Consider the following 16,802-nt stretch of genomic DNA (forward strand, 5'->3'; position numbering starts at 1 on the left):
ATTGGCTAGGTTCTGAATGAACTTTAAACAATGTTTCATTTCTATATGTTTTGTTGAAATTTAACCTTTTATTTTCACCGAGTTCATCCAAAGATTGAACGTTATATGCTCGTAAGTAAAAAGGATTGTTGTATTTGTGTACACTTTCTTTCAGTTCTTCCATTCTATGCTGGATATTTTCATCTGATGTTGGAGTCTTTTGTATGTCGGCGAACATTTTTTGATATTCTTCTACTATGTCAGCCGAATTTTTCTTAGACTCTTGGAAAGGATTCCATATTCTCCGCATACTCTTGTTGAGGGTCAAGATTTTTCGGCTGTTCCAAATCTTCATCTAGTTCTGTGAAGTTAGTTTCCAAAGGAGGACTTGTTCGTTTCCTTCAGGCTCTTCTAGCTGTTGTTGCTGAACTATTTCTTCCATGTCTGGTTGTATCTGAACTTCTTCCTGTGGAGTTTCTTGTACCTCATCTGCTGGCATTTCATATATTCCGAGACCGTTTTTAACAAGTTCCCTATTTAAGCCATCCGCATTCATAACCCTTTCTTCTTTCGTTCCGTCTCTATTTTTTACGCGTTTCATGAAGATAGTTGAATTATCATTTATCTCTGACACCAAATATCTCGGAGTAAATTCATTCATGTCATTTGGATGATATGCTATTAAATCATATCCCTTAGCGAGCTTGTATTTTCCAGGTTTGAAATTATATCCCATTTGGTGCTGAACCATAAAGCTAAATAGGTTCGGGTCAGTATTTCCTTCCTTGAACTTTCTAATAGCTTCTTTATATCTGTCACTAAAGTCAAGAGTATCTGGGTAACCATAATTTTCCTTAAGCATTTTTAAGAATTCTTGGTTTCCTTGTTCTCTACTTCTTTTATGTCCTTGCTCTGTTTGTGGTTGTTGTGCAGGGTTTTGAACTGTTGGTTGTTGTGTTGGATTTTGAACTGTTGGTTGCTGTGCTGGTTGTGGAGGTGGTTGTTGTGCAGGGTTTTGAACTGTTGGTTGTTGTTGTGGTGCTGGATTTTGAACTGTTGGTTGTTGTGTTGGTTTTGGTGCATGCCTGTGTCTGTGTCCATGTGACGATGTAAATGTTTTAGGTAGTCCTGGTGCAGGTGCTTCTCTTGGAGGGTTTGGTGGTATATAAGTTCCACCAGCTGGCACATATGTTCCACCAGCTGGTATATAAGTTCCACCAGCTGGCACATATGTTCCATCTGCAGCATAATGTCCTACCTGACTTTTCGTTCTTAAGAAAGCATTTACTAGGTCTGTTTTGGTCTGTTGTAACTCTTTTTCTTGACTTTCCACAACAGTCGCTCTAACGGCGTCATAGGCACTTTGAACTGCCTGTCTCGTTGCTGCATCTGTTATTTTCGTCATATTTTGTGCTACTTCTCTTAACTCGTTGTCGAAACCTTCAGACTTCAGTTTCTTTCCAGATGAGAAGTCGTTCACTAGTTTCACCTTACTATGAAGAGCTTCGAAGGCGTTCTTAAAGTCAGCATTCATTAAAGCTTCATTTGAACTGTCTTCATCCGCTTGTATTTTTGTCCTTATTGACCCTATAAGTTGGGCTGCTTTGGCGTTGGCTTGGGCATCTAACCAGTCATTATTAGCTTTTATATATTCTGCGCTTTTCATTGCCTTTTGCATGGCTGCGTCGTTATTTTTACTTTCTTGTGCTAAGTTTTCATACTGTACGGTTTGGTTTTGCAACTGTAAAAGTTTTTCTGCCTTTACATTTGCTTCAACTTTTTTTATACTCATCGCTATCCATATATGTCTTCAGGGCTTTTTGTTTTATCTCTTCATCTTTCAGTACTTTATATTGAGTAGTATGGTTTTTCAAATTTATAACATCTTGTTCCATTTTTGCTACTTCTGCTGCTTTTTCTGACACTTTTTTCGCATATTCCTCTGTACTTAGTTCTTTCAGTTGTTCTTCTTTCTTCTTTTTCTCTACGTTTAACTCATTTAGTTTCTTTGTGTGTCTGTCATATTCTAGTTTCTTTTCGTTTTCACTTATTTGTTTCTGTATGTCTATGTTTGACTTTTTGACATCTGTTATTTGATTTTTGAGTGAACTCAAATTCATTTGACTTTGAGGGTTATAAGCTGTTCCGTCTGCAGCTCCACCATAGCCTGCCATTTTCGCTAAAAGTGCCGCTCTTAAACCTCCACTCTGTGCACCAATAACTCGGTTTAAAAAGCATAGGGTTGCTTGACATTTGTTGCAACATAGTGGGGTCATTCATCATTTGTTGTTGCAACTGTTGTTGTGGTGTCAGTTTTACTATTGGATGTTTCAATGCTCTCTTCCTCTACGTATATTCTTACGTAGCTTACGTGGCATTTTAAGTGAAGTAAAAAACGGTTTTTGACAGATGTTTATATGACACTTTTTGTTCAGCACAAAAAACTACTCGGTCAAAGTGTTGTCAGTTTTGTAAAATAACCGTCCTATCTCATTCTATAAGGGGGAAAGGCTTCTCAAAGTATACTTCCTTGGAACGCCCGTAACTTTTCCTGTAGCGACGATAGACCCTTATTTGTCCGGACAAAGTTATACTATTTTGAGTGCTCTACAAAAAAGTCAACAGCGACGACTCTCAAAAACCGTTGTGTAAAAAGTTTTACCGTTGGACAAAAAAGTATATATAGAAAACAAAAAACGTTTATAGTTCATTCAATATTTGAGATGGAACGGTTTTCCAACGGTAACTATTAAATAAAATAAAAAAATAGAGGGAGTCTCCGTTGACGAAAACGGTTCATCTCAAACTCTTATTTGAAAAAACAGTTTATTTTTGTCTAATGGAAGCCAACGCTGTTAACCACAATTCAAACATTAACAATTCTCAACCGCTAACCAAAGCCAAAGCCCCACAACCTCCAAGAACCGGCACAGCGGTTAGAATAACCACCAAAAAATCTAACAACGAATTAAGAGAAATTCTTCAACAAATTTGCTCTAAATATCTCAAAGACGCCGAAGAAAACACACAACCAGACGCTACATACAATACTCAGTTCTGTGAAGTTCTGAACAAAGCAATTGCTAGTTCAATTGAACTTACTAAGACAATTCCAAATCCAATTGAGCTTAGCGATGTCTTAGTTCAGTATTTTCCAACATTTACTAAGCTTATAATGTTGAGAACTTTATACCAAGTTCGTCAAAATCTTCCTCGTTACATGCAACGGTCATTCGACAAGAGAATTGCTGAATTCCAAGTCTTTAGTTACGGATATGACGAAGATGAATACGTTGACGAGTTCGGAGACAACTGTACAAAATGGTTTGAATGTTATACGACAACACAATTTGAATTCGACTTTCTCGAATTCAACGCAGCAACCATTCATATCATTGCTCTTTACCTTTCCGAACAACAACAAGACCTCGCAGATGGAGATGTTGTTACTGTCGTCATGGAAACTCCTGAACAATTCGGAAAAAAGAAGTCTCTAATTGCCAAATTCGTTCCAGGACATCAGCTTTTCCAACGCACAGAAGTCTTCTGTATTCCTGGAACTAAGTTCTTTGTCAGGAGCGAACGCAAAGAAAGATATAATGTGTCATTCAATTACACATTATATAATGTTTTCGACCCAGAAGAAGGCTTCTTCCCAGAAGCAATGGAGGAAGAAGAAGAGGAGGAGGAAATACAAAACTCTATCCAAGAAGAGTCCTCCGAATTCACACCAGAAGACTAACAATTTTCCGAATAAAAACTTCATTTATACTAAACATCTTCGGGGCTAGAAGGGGCGCAGCCCCTGGAAGCCCCACTACCTTTTTTTTTTTTTTTTTTTTTTAAATAATTATAAATTTCAAGTTAAATTTTAATTTTGATAAATAATTTAAATTTCAAAATATCAAGTTCAGTTCGACTATGTATGTAGTAATTCCTCAATAAAGTGCCAAAACCCTATTAAAATATATGAACATTTTCAATATTTTAATGTTTTTATTTAAAAATTTGATGGAATATGAGCTTCAAACAATTATTATGTAAATAAAAATAATTAAATATATGTATTTATTCGTATTACAACCGTAGTAAGTCGATTCTTCCTTTCTTCTACTGAGATTTGAATTTGATTTCGAATTGTAAAGAGATTCAAAGGGAAAATACTAGCGGATAAAAACTACCTCCATGAAAGGGTCATAATGGAGTCAAGTTGTATTTTTTGATATTTTTTGCTTTTCGAGCCGAAATAGGTAGCCAAGATAATGCCTAAAATAAGGTTCTAAATTCTGAAGTTTACATGATCCTCTCGTGTGCACCCTTAAAAAAATGCAAAAAAAAAGTAATAAAATAAAAAAATTTTTAGTATCGATAATCTGAAATATGTTGTTTACTTAAGCCGCTCGCTTCGCTCGCGGCTTAGTTTCGTAGTTTCGTACAATCTTTTTTCAAATCTGTTCTTTTCGTCAGCCGCGAGCGAAGCGAGGGGCTTAGTTTCGTAATTTCATACAACCTTTTTTCGAATCTGTTCTTTTCTTAAGCCGCGAGCGAAGCGAGTGGCTTAGTTTCGTAATTTCATACAATTATTTTTCGAATTTGTTCTTTTTGTCAACCGCGAGCGAAGCGAGTGGCTTTTTATTTTTAAAAATTTTTTTCTTTCTTACTTTTTTCCCCTTACTTACAAATTTGATAGTAACTTGCCAAATCTCTCTATCATATAATAATAAATTCATCCATTTTTTGTTTCAAATCTGATACTTTACATTTCTGACATGTAAACCCGTCACTTTTCACTTCACCTCACTGGGCAAGTTTGTGCCCCCCTCCAAATGATAACACCATCCTCTAAAATTCGATAATCTATTTTATCTGGTTTTACTTGTTGGGTCATTTATGTAAGAATAAAAAATAAATTATGTTTAAAATTAATGTTAAAAATAATGATACAAAATCGTTCAATATTGTATGAATTCTTACGTTTACAAAAAATGTCACAAAACCCATCCTACCCTACTACTACTTATACAAATTCGAGTCAGCTAATAATTTAATTGAAAAAATAAAAAGAAAACATATAATTTTTAATTTGTCTAATTGAATAAGCAATATTATAAATATTATGTTAAACGGTTAATTTTTTCTCAAAAAAAATTATTTCGAATTTCCGAAATTTTTGACATTTTGGCTGAGAACTATGGTCTGTGAGGTACATAGATAGAATCAGTACCTCGCAGACTATAGTTCTCTATATGGCGCCGAAAATTTTTTGGTGAAATGTCGTCGCATTTCACCAAAAATTTTTCGGCACCATAGGAAGAATTGGAGGGTGTGAGATACTATTACATGCTATAGTACTCACACCCTCCAACTCCCAATCAAAATCGCATAAAATTTGCTACTTATCTTCAGATTACCTCCCATTATAAAATATATCATTGCTATCTCATCGTACTATATTTCCACCCTATTGTATTTAAAAATATAAAATTTTTTGATAATATATTTTTATATCTTAAATTTTCAAACAATATATTCACAGATAATATAATGGGAAATCTATCTCAACCTAGCCTTAAAGTACCAAACTCCTGCTTGCATTCTCACTCACAAATATTAAACATCCATCTCCAAAAAACTAAATTCTTCACAATTTTTTTTTAAATTGAGAACATAAAAAACGTATGCATTCAATAATTTAAGATACTAACAAATATTAAAAACTTCAAAATATCAGATATTAACGTTTTTCAATTAAAAAAATATCATTTTGCTTTTCAATTCGAACATAAATCTTAAATATTTTTAATTAATATCTGATTTACAGCATTATTATCCATTTATAAATCTGACAAATAAATGACAAAACCATCAGAAATAGTGTCACTTTTGTCAAAAGTGAAGTCACGCTATTTTTCATGCACAACACTTCCGCGAATTACAGATCAGCAAAGATTTGAATCAAAATCTTCGAACTAAGCCGATCGCTTCGCTCGCGGCTTTCTTTATTATTTTAAATTAAAAAAAAAAAAAAAAAAAAAAAAAAAAAAAAAAAAAAAAGGTAGTGGGGCTTCCAGGCACTTCGTGCCTTCTAGCCCCGAAGATGTTTAGTATAAATGAAGTTTTTATTCGGAAAATTGTTAGTCTTCTTGGTCGAAAACATTATATAATGTTTCACTTTTCACAAATTATATATGTTTTCATGTTTTGTCAAGACTTCTTCGTAAATGTTTTGTCAAGACTTCTTCGTAAATGTTTTGTCAAGACTTCTTCGTAAATGTTTTGTCAAGACTTCTTCGTAAATGTTTTGTCAAGACTTCTTCTTCGTAAATGTTTTGTCAAGACTTCTTCGTAAATGTTTTGTCAAGACTTCTTCTTCGTAAATGTTTTGTCAAGACTTCTTCGTAAAATCAGACAAAAATATATTTTAGGTGAAGAGGTGAGATTTCACCTGTTTTTTCACCTCATTTCTCACCTCTTGAATTTTCATGAAATTTACACCAAAAATATATTTTAGGTGAAGAGGTGAGATTTCACCTGTTTTTTCACCTAATTTTTCACCCTCTTGAATTTTCATGAATTTTACACCAAAAATAATGTTTAGGTGAAGAGGTGAGATTTCACCTGTTTTTTCACCTAATTTTTCACCCTCTTGAATTTTCATGAAATTTACACCAAAAATATACTACTAGGGTCATTTACGAAGAAATCTCAACAAAGTCTTTACGATGAAATCTTGACAAAACATAGACAAGAAAGTTCATGAGAAATTAGATGAAGAAGTCTTAACAAAGTCTTTACGAAGAAATTCATGAAAATTCAAGAGGTGAGAAATGAGGTGAAAAAAGAGGTGAAATCTCACCTCTTCACCTAAAATATATTTTTGGTCATTTACGAAGAAGTCTTAACAAAGTCTTTACGAAGAAGTCTTAACAAAGTCTTTACGAAGAAGTCACAATAAACATCTGTCAAAAACCGCTTTTTAACTTCACTTAAAATGCCACGTAAGCTACGTAAGAATATACGTAAGAGGAAGAGAGCATTGAAACATCCAATAGTAAGACTAACACCACAACAACAGTTGCAACAACAAATGCTGAATGACCCCACTATGTTGCAACAAATGTCAAGCAATCCTATGCTTTTAAACCGAGTTGTTGGTGCACAGAGTGGAGGTTAAGAGCGGCACTTTTAGCGAAAATGGCAGGCTATGGTGGAGCTGCAGACGGAACAGCCTATAACCCTCAAAGTCAAATGAATTTGAGTTCACTCAAAAATCAAATAACAGATGTCAAAAAGTCAAACATAGACATACAGAAGCAAATAAGTGAAAACGAAAAGAAACTAGAATATGACAGACACACAAAGAAACTCAATGAGTTAAACGTAGAGAAAAAGAAGAAAGAAGAACAACTGAAAGAACTAAGTACAGAGGAATATGCGAAAAAAGTGTCAGAAAAAGCAGCAGAAGTAGCAAAAATGGAACAAGATGTCATAAATTTGAAAAACCATACTACTCAATATAAAATACTGAAAGATGAAGAGATAAAACAAAAAGCCCTGAAGACATATATGGATAGCGATGAGTATAAAAAGGAAGTTGAAGCAAATGTAAAGGCAGAAAAACTTTTACAGTTGCAAAACCAAACCGTACAGTATGAAAACTTAGCACAAGAAAGTAAAAATAACGACGCGGCTATGCAAAAGGCAATGAAAAGCGCAGAATATATAAAAGCTAACAATGACTGGTTAGATGCCCAAGCCAACGCTAAAGCAGCCCAACTCATAGGGTCAATAAGGACAAAAATACAAGCGGATGAAGACAGTTCAAATGAAGCTTTAACAAATGCTGACTTTAAGAACGCCTTCGAAGCTCTTCATAGTAAGGTGAAACTAGTGAACGACTTCTCATCTGGAAAGAAACTGAAGTCTGAAGGTTTCGACAAAGAGTTAAAAGAAGTAGCACAAAATATGACGAAAATAACAGATGCAGCAACGAGACAGGCAGTTCAAAGTGCCTATGACGCCGTTAGAGCAACTGTTGTGAAAAGTCAAGAAAAAGAGTTACAACAGACCAAAACAGACCTAGTAAATGCTTTCTTAAAAACGAAAAGTCAGGTAGGACATTACGCTGCAGATGGAACATATGTGCCAGCTGGTGGAACTTATATACCACCAAACCCTCCAAGAGAAGCACCTGCACCAGGACTACCTAAAACATTTACATCGTCACATGGACATAGACACAGGCATGCACCAAAACCAACACAACAACCACCTCCACAACCAGCACAGCAACCAACAGTTCAAAACCCTGCACAACAACAACAACAACAACCAACACAACAACCAACAGTTCAAAATCCAGCACAACCAACAGTTCAAAACCCTGCACAACAACAACCACAAACAGAGCAAGGACATAAAAGAAGTAGAGAACAAGGAAACCAAGAATTCTTAAAAATGCTTAAAGAAGAGTGTGGTTTCCCAGATACTGTTGACTTTAGTGACAGATATAAAGAAGCTATTGGAAAGTTCAAGGATGGAAATACTGACCCGAACCTATTTAGCTTTATGGCTCAGCACCAAAACGGATATAATCTCAAACCTGGAAAATACAAGCTCGCTAAGGGATATGATTTAATAGCATATCATCCAAATGACATGGATGAATTTACTCCGAGATATTTGATGTCAGAGCTAAATGACAATTCAACTTTCGTCATGAAACGCGTAAAAAATAGAGACGGAACGAAAGAACAAAAGCTTATGAATGCGGATGACGTAGATAGGGAAATTGTTGAAAACGGTCTCGGAATATATGAAATGCCAGCAGATGAGGTACAAGAAACTCCACAGGAAGAAATAGTTCAGATACAACCAGACATGGAAGAAATAGTTCAGCAACAACAGCTAGAAGAGCCTGAAGGAAACGAACAAGTCACTCCTTTGGAAACTAACTTCACAGAACTAGATGAAGATTTGGAACAGCCGAAAAATCTTGACCCTCAACAAGAGTATGCGGAGAATATGGAATATTTCCAAGAGTCTAAAAAAAATTCGGCTGACATAGTAGAAGAATATCGAAAAATGTTTGCCGACATACAAAAGACTCCAGCACCAGATGAAAATATCCAGCATAGAATGGAAGAACTGAAAAAAAATGTACACAAATCAACCCTTTTTACTTACGAGCATTTAACGTTTCAATTCTTCGGATGAACTCGGTGAAGATAAAAGGTTAAATTTCAAGAAAACATATAGAAATGAAACATTGTTTAAAGTTCATTCAGAACCTACCAAGATGGAAACAAACCTACTTTTGTTTCTCTGCAGACGATGGAACTACAATGAGATGGGGTCATAAAGCTAATCCAGATAGGTGGTTCATAAACTTACAACCACAATTCCAAGAGTTGTAGACGCAATGGAAGTCAATGGTGAACGAGACATAGCTGGTATTTTTAAGCGCGGCTTTAATGCCATTGAAAGATATGAAACATGCAGATATTTTGGACCAGTATGAAATGAACATGGCTGATGGAAATATAACACCTGACGTTCTAGAACATTTATCTCAAAGAACTACACAGAACATAGAGATGGTATATTTGGTGAAGAGTTTAGAAAGAAAGTTAGGGAGAGCGAAGGAAGAGAACCTATTGTACATGACCTTGCAAATGAAAGTTTACAAAATGTCATAAAAATTACTTTGCAGACAATGACTGAGAAGGGATGAATATTTAAGAAAACTCAAATGGACAGTACCAAATGAAATGTTAGTATTGAAAAACATGTTCCTTGACAAAATAAACCAACTACAGAAATAAACGACGCAAGACTGAAAACATTGGGTAAAAGCTTTCCCATTCACAAAGATATAGTTGGTAAATGGAAAGAAAACCAGAATGGCTACAAAAACATATATTTGGAAACGAGCATATTCCATATGGACAGGCACTGTTTGAAGAGCTTGAACCAGAAACTCAGGAAAGAGTCATGCAAACAATACGCGAAGACTCAAATACAGACTATGACAAACTCTTCTAGGATATAGGTTACTGAGATGGGCCGACCAGAGCAAAAGGCAAAAAGGACATGGGAAATTTTGCAACATACTAGATGAACATAATGCAAGATGCAAAACTTGAAGCAGAGGGCAATGAAGGAAAAAGAAGAGTTAAAAACTCAGTCAGGAAGAAAGTAAAGCTTGGTCCACGTGGGTTCTATTATGACACATAAACCCAACTATTCTATATTTTTACCCATATGAAATGTACGCCGCTCAGAATATAACGCCAACAGTTTTGGATGCTATGAATGGAAATGTTTCCGAATGGTATAACGAATGCGACAATGCCATTAGAAGGTCAGAAATAGTTCCTGGAACTTACGAATATACAACTGCTGTTTCTTATGGAAATGTAGGTGAGTTTGGAGAAGGTTCTTCAACAACAGTAGATATTGCTTGCGACAGGTTTCATATAATTTCTATTGACAACTTCTTTCTTATACGTGGAACAAGACATTGAAATAAAACCTTCTGCCAAGTTGTCTGACAAGAAAGGTTGCAATGGAATTTTCTATGTCGGATACCAATATGCTCCAGAAGTTTTTATGGATATAAGATATATTCTAACTCTGACTTAGTTCAAACAGTAACATGGGCAAACTAATGAATGGTTCGCTTTAAGAAACTCAGTACAACCACAAGCTAGAGAACAAACAGACCAGTATGCAACTATTGAGAAAATAAGAAGACTTGACCCTAACGTTCCAGGAGTTTATGTTGACCTTTCTGGACAAACTGCAGCAGCAGTAACCAAAGTAAAACTGAAACTTAGAGTTCCTTTGTCATCTTTCCCATCTTTCAGGTTTTTAAGATACTTGCCAACTGGGCAGGAAAAATTTCTATCGAACTTACTCCAAGCAAAATAACTTAGTCATTGCACCAACACAAGACCCATTCACTCTTACAGAAGTAGTGGGAACAAATAAATGTCATTCGCCGACTTTTGCAAAAACAAAGTTGACTTAGACTTTGGTTTCTCAAACCTCAACACTGAAGTAACTATTATTTCAATGCTGCTGGAGATGCTTGGGACCCAGTTAAGTTCACATGCGAAAAATTTGAATGCAAGAGAATAGAAAGCAGACTTGCAGTCTATATTTTGGACCCAGATATTTCAAATGCTTTAGCTGCCAAATATATTGCAGTTCCACTTATGTTCCCTATACACCAAATATCTGTCAAAGACTTTGCAGGTGAAGTTGGAAACCAAAGTGCTGACCCAGGTGCAAGAACAGATATTGCTTTAACAACTGCAATGAAACATGCAGATACTATGTTTGTACTGTTCAGACGAACTATAAATGACTATTCTTGTTTCTACAACCCTGGTATTAAATATCATATAAACATAGATGGCAAATACTATCCAAGAGAAGAATATTCTACAGTTGAGGATATGAGGTCATACAACTTGACATTAGATGCTATGAACTTTAACAACAACTTCACAACAACCATTAACCTGAAATGCAAAGTTCTATTATGCCATATGTGAAAGTATGGACTCATACAGGAGGTCAAAAAAACTCAATATACAAATGGAGACCGTTCAAACTTTTGGCTTGGCATTCCATTTGCTGACTCAGAAGACTTTATGGGTGGTATTTCAACTGTTGGTACTGTTCAAATACAATATACTGGTGACAGAGACGGTCCAGATGAACTGAGAGCAAGAAGTTTACAAAACCAATAGCACTTTTCACGGAAGATGCTCTTTTGAAGATTCGTTCGATGAAACCTGCTGGGGCTCCTCAGATTGGCATAACGACAGCTTCCATCGAGCAGATTTTGGCAGCAGGTCAGTAAGTTGTTCTTGAACTGACTTCTCTCCGTCAAATATTGACAGTACGCCAGTTTTGACATAATATTGTATTATAAACTTACCTTTAGAAATATCTGTAGTTTTGTTGTTATATTTTGTCTGCTTCAAGAACTTTCACCATCTCGGTTATACCAACTTTCTTTGCTTTATGAAAATATTTTGGTTCAGCAAAGACTGCTATTCTATAACATTTTCCATTGTTTGTGTAAAGAACTATTCTGTCAATGTTTTGTATTGTTTGTGTGTGTAAACTTTGTTCTGCTTCAATTCAAGAGATACTCGAATACGTCCATCTTTTTATTCTAAGTAAAATGTCATTTCCGAAAAATAGAAGCGTAAGTGTTTCAAAAGGTTTAATGGCGGTGGCAGATGTGAAGTTAAATTCACCAACTCAAACAAACAGTCAAAGTGTTATTGTCAATGTCAAAGAAAGAGATGTTGAAATGGGGAAACCATACGAAGACCAAGATGGTATAACAATAGTTTCCTGTAAAAGAACCAACATACCTGAAGTTAGCAGAGACTTAAGTTCTGTTGCAGATATTCGAAACGACTACCAACAACTGAAAGACAAACTTCAAAACTCAGGAGAAGATTTGTCAAGCTTTAGGTATAATGTTAAACTTGGTCGAACACAACCCTGTAAAAGTGAACTCATATGTCATCGCACCTCATGAAATTTTGAAAGAACTATTGAAACTTTTGACAGAGGCAGACGATATAAACATCAAAGAAATAGAACCCGACATTGCTTGCTGTGGTGTTTCATATAATGTCATTGACAAGATATACGTTATGAAAGGAGGTGAAACGTTGAACTTAAATATAGTTTCCCAGACGTCATAAAAATATTTGACGACCACAACATTTCATTAAAATTTATTTGCTAAGTAAATGGCAGAAGATATAATGGTTTATACTATTACGACTAAAACCCTGAGTCATATAATTCTATAACAACAAACTTACAAAGTCCTCAAGGACGATATTGTAAACTGACCTTAAACACGATGACGACTAAAGCCTGTTTTGCTCTTTTGACACCAGAAGATTTTATTGTTGTGAATGGTAAAAAATACTCCTTTGAAGATACTTACTCAGATATACCACCAACAGGTTTTGTTGACTTATTTAATACTTTAAGGACGGATGTAACATGTGCTGCAACTAGAGCAGGTTTCATTATGTTTGGATGTCCGACTGAGTTTACTATAAACGATATGAGCTATAATACAAAACTTATTTTGGTTTTTACTACCAACAGTTTCCTATAACAGGAAAAGGTGTCATACAAGGTTTGTCTGTTCCATTGACTTTAAGTACACCTATTTTATATATTGTTTCAAACTTAGGTTCAAAGTGCTATTCGAATATCGACAGAAACTACTATGACCAAAAGATACTCATGCGTATAAACAACACTTTCTCTGCTGGTTTGCCTATTGTTCATTCGAATGCAGAGTTTTCAGCTTAGTGAACTCAAACACTTTAGCAAACATAAACTTAACCTTAGTTGACGCAAACTTTGTTCCTGTAAAACTTTTATGTCCTATGTATTTGTCAATGACGGCAGAAAGTTTCGAATTGGAAGATGCAACTGGTGAAAGTATTGTACTACAAGAACAACTTCAACAACAAATAGCTCAAGAACAACAAATGCAACAACAAAGTCAAGAAAAAAAAAATATTTTTTTTATTTTTATAAAAATGTACAGAATAGATGTTTCAGATTTTTATGACTTCCAAGCCTTCAGAAATATGTGTCCATTTAGAGACTATAACAAAGCAGTCGAGAATTTGAAACGTTTAGTCATTTATGTCGACTCTGCCCCAGAATGTTATGTCATGAAAGAATGGGATGTTGTCTTTAACAAACCAAGAGCAACAATAGTTTCAGAACAAGAATGTAGACAGAAACTTAAGAAAATAAAAGTCGTACAAGTTGGCATGAAGATGTTAGATGCTTGGGATATCTTATTGTCAAACTTGAAGATTTTTCAGTTCGAGGTAATAAAGTTCTATACACCTTCTCCAAACTTCTATTCTATCTTCACTGGATATAAATATGAACAAGTAGAATGGAAAGAAAATATTATAGAAGCTTGGTTAGACCATGTCAAAGAAATTATATGCAATGGAAACGAAAGAGTCTATGAGTATATCTTATGTTGGTTTGCAAACATCTTACAACATCCAAGTGCTAAAAATGAAACTGCTCTCATTATAATTGGAAAACAAGGAACTGGTAAGAACACATTCTTTACAGATATCTTATGCAAACTGTTAGAGGGCTATTCGAACCCGAATATGACAAACATAGAAAACATCTGCGGTAAATTTAACTCTTCAATAGAGAATATGAAACTTATAGTATGTAACGAACTTCAAAGTATAGATACAACAAAAGTTTTAAACTCAGATGCTTTGAAGAGTCTTATAACAGACAAAGTTGGAGTTGTTGAAAGAAAATATAAAGACCAAAGAGTTTGTGAAAATGTTGCAAACTTCGTCATGGTTTCAAAAATGTTGTTCCGATGAAGTTAGAAAGTTCTGACAGAAGATATGTAGTTGTCAGAACGTCAGATTCTCATATGCAGATACAGAATATTTTGACGCTTTGTCAGAAACTTTGACATCTGACTTTTACAACCACTTGTTCTCATATTTCATGACATTAGATATTTCAAAGTTCAATCCAAGACAAATTCCACATACCGAAGAAAGACAAACATTGTTAGAAGCAAACAAGAGTGTTTATGAACTGTTTATAGATGAGACTAACTTTGAGTGTTTAGATGAAAGGTCATTGTACGATGAATATAAACAATATTGTCAAGAATATGGTTATATGGCAGCTTCTAAACGAACATTCTTGGCAAATGTCAAAAATCTTTTAGATGTTCAGAACGGCGTATATACAAAGAAAAATTTTTATGAGTAAATTTAAAAAAAATATTTTTTTTATCCGATAGAAAAGATGATGAAATTCATCTCAGTCAACAAGTACATGTCAGGACTTAAAGAAGAACTAGACCCATTCGCTTATTTGAATGTTTACTTCTACCATTTTGAAAAGTCTTCATTTGACAAAGTTTGGAACATCGAACCAGTTAAGTTTGCTATTGTGACTAAAAATGGTGCGAAATTTGAAGACTTAGACATAGAAGGTTTGTTAACAGTCAAAGAAAATTTTGACAGAAGGTTCTCAAACCTTAAAGAAGGCAAAGCATACAAACTTGTTATACCTTATGAACCAAAGAAAGCAGACGACTATGAATATTATGAGTCTAAGATAGTTGAAGTTCAAGGTAAATTGGGTAAAAAGATTTTAGAGTCTAAGCCAGTGTTTGCTCCTAAAGAGGAAGAGAACATTGACATTGACCCAGAAATGTTCTAAAAATAAAATTTTATTTTTACATGTCAAATTTCTTTTTCTCTGGCTCTGGCTCTGGCTCTTTCTTCTCTTCTTCTACTTTCTTTTCTTTCTTTCCTTTCTTCTTCTTTTCTGGTGGAGTTATGTCAAATTTCTCAGAACCATATTTCTGTAAAAGTTCTTTGTCCTTTAATAGCTCTTCTATTCTGTTTCCTATTTCATCTTCAAGAACAGCGCATGTGTCTTCTTTGCATTCTAAGAACTTTTGTTGGACTTCATCTTTCCAATCGGCGTCATCTCTGTCAACAAGTCTGTCATTGACAAATTTTAAGACTGCTCTGCTTAAGGTTTTATGGTTCTTGTCATATTCCCAGAAACAGAACTTTAGAACAAATTCCCCTTTCTTGTTTACACTATGTAAGATTTTATGGTCGACAGATGTTTTGCTGTCAAAAAGTTTGTCTCGAATATAGATAGCGAAATCGCTAGACATTTTCAAAAAGATAAAAATTTTAATTTTTCTAAAAATATGTTAGAAAAAAAGTTTGCTGACATTGACAAGAAATTTGAGAATGTTTTAAACAAGAACAAGAGGAAGTTAGAAAATGCTCAGATAAAACCCATACATGACAAGTTCCTATTTGCTCAGAATGGTATAACAGGTCTAATTGCACCACCTGGGTCGGGTAAGACTTTCACTTATCTTAAAATGGCTGCACAACAACAAGAACTAGATGAGAAGAACCCATTCTATGAGTTAGTTGTTATTTGTAGTACTTCTGGTCAATTCGATCAAACCGTCAATTCGTTCAAAGATATTATAAAAAAGTCTAAGTTAGTATGTATAAAAGACTCTGAGTTGTTAGATTGGATAAAGAAGTACCAAAGAAGAGTTTTGAAGTACAATGCTATAAATGAGTATGTCAATTCTAAGTTTAAAGACCCAAATGAGGAAATGCAGAGAATATTAGAGAAGAAACACTTCAGAAACAAACAGAAAGAGATAGAATACATTTCGAAGAAATTGCAATCTTACGATTGGAAGACTTACCCTCACAGATGTCTTCTTATCTTAGATGATTTCGCCTCTCATCCTTTGTTAAAGAACAGAGAACAAGACATGTGTCGAATTCTTAAGAAGCTCAGACACTTTAACATCTCAGTTGTCATTTGTGTACAGACAGCCAAGAGTTTAAGTAAGGATGTTAAAAGAATACTTACTGACATAATACTTTTCCCTGGATTGTCCGAAGACGATTTCATGGAACTTATGAAAGAGTCCATGGCAGGTAAGTTTGACAGACATGAACTATGGGAGAAGTATAAAGTCATACAAGACCCTCATACTTCTTTCAGAATTCATATCTACGCGAACAAAGTTCAAATTGTAAAAAGTCAAGCGTAAAAATGTAAGTGTTTGAGTCTTAGTCTGTTGTGGTGCTGGGGCTGTCGGTTCTTCTGGCTTTGGAATGGACTCGGTTGGTGGTACGTCGGACATTCGTTTGTGTCCTGTCGGATGGAAGGACTTTTCCTGTCGGAAGGAAGGACTTTTCCTGTCGGAA

The 16,802-nt window shown here is 34.8% G+C and overlaps 6 protein-coding genes and 1 pseudogene across 7 annotated transcripts, besides 4 other annotated features; 5 read left to right on the plus strand and 2 right to left on the minus strand.

Annotated features, from left to right (window-relative positions):
* Window positions 1–380: 380 nt before the first annotated feature.
* On the minus strand, window positions 381–1,645 carry TVAGG3_0469950 (protein of unknown function, DUF4106 family; the record flags this gene model as incomplete). Its single annotated transcript, XM_001313156.2, has 1 exon — window positions 381–1,645. A coding segment is annotated over one exon (1,265 nt), but the record flags the coding sequence as incomplete, so codon positions are not given.
* A 1,173-nt stretch (window positions 1,646–2,818) lies between these two features.
* Window positions 2,819–3,721, plus strand: TVAGG3_0469960 (uncharacterized protein; the record flags this gene model as incomplete). The annotated part of the gene is made up of 1 exon (XM_001313157.2): window positions 2,819–3,721. One exon carries the CDS (start codon window positions 2,819–2,821, stop codon window positions 3,719–3,721), a length of 903 nt encoding a protein of 300 aa, XP_001313158.2.
* A 723-nt stretch (window positions 3,722–4,444) lies between these two features.
* Window positions 4,445–4,610: a mobile genetic element.
* A 169-nt stretch (window positions 4,611–4,779) lies between these two features.
* Window positions 4,780–4,802: a mobile genetic element.
* A 1,099-nt stretch (window positions 4,803–5,901) lies between these two features.
* Window positions 5,902–5,993: a mobile genetic element.
* A 10-nt stretch (window positions 5,994–6,003) lies between these two features.
* Window positions 6,004–16,802: part of a mobile genetic element that runs on past the window's edge.
* On the plus strand, window positions 7,174–8,140 carry TVAGG3_0470010 (protein of unknown function, DUF4106 family; the record flags this gene model as incomplete). Its single annotated transcript, XM_051235466.1, has 1 exon — window positions 7,174–8,140. A coding segment is annotated over one exon (967 nt), but the record flags the coding sequence as incomplete, so codon positions are not given.
* On the plus strand, window positions 12,224–12,679 carry TVAGG3_0470020 (annotated as a pseudogene). Its single transcript has one exon. A coding segment is annotated over exon 1 (456 nt).
* Window positions 14,845–15,264, plus strand: TVAGG3_0470030 (protein of unknown function, DUF4108 family; the record flags this gene model as incomplete). Its single annotated transcript, XM_001322192.2, has 1 exon — window positions 14,845–15,264. The coding sequence occupies one exon, from the start codon at window positions 14,845–14,847 to the stop codon at window positions 15,262–15,264; it is 420 nt and encodes a 139-aa protein (XP_001322227.2).
* On the minus strand, window positions 15,281–15,733 carry TVAGG3_0470040 (uncharacterized protein; the record flags this gene model as incomplete). The annotated part of the gene is made up of 1 exon (XM_001322191.2): window positions 15,281–15,733. The coding sequence occupies one exon, from the start codon at window positions 15,731–15,733 to the stop codon at window positions 15,281–15,283; it is 453 nt and encodes a 150-aa protein (XP_001322226.2).
* Window positions 15,770–16,645, plus strand: TVAGG3_0470050 (protein of unknown function, DUF4106 family; the record flags this gene model as incomplete). The annotated part of the gene is made up of 1 exon (XM_051235467.1): window positions 15,770–16,645. The coding sequence occupies one exon, from the start codon at window positions 15,770–15,772 to the stop codon at window positions 16,643–16,645; it is 876 nt and encodes a 291-aa protein (XP_051093291.1).

This window comes from Trichomonas vaginalis, chromosome II, assembly GCF_026262505.1.
Source record: "Trichomonas vaginalis G3 chromosome II, whole genome shotgun sequence".
NCBI lineage: Eukaryota > Parabasalia > Trichomonadida > Trichomonadidae > Trichomonas > Trichomonas vaginalis.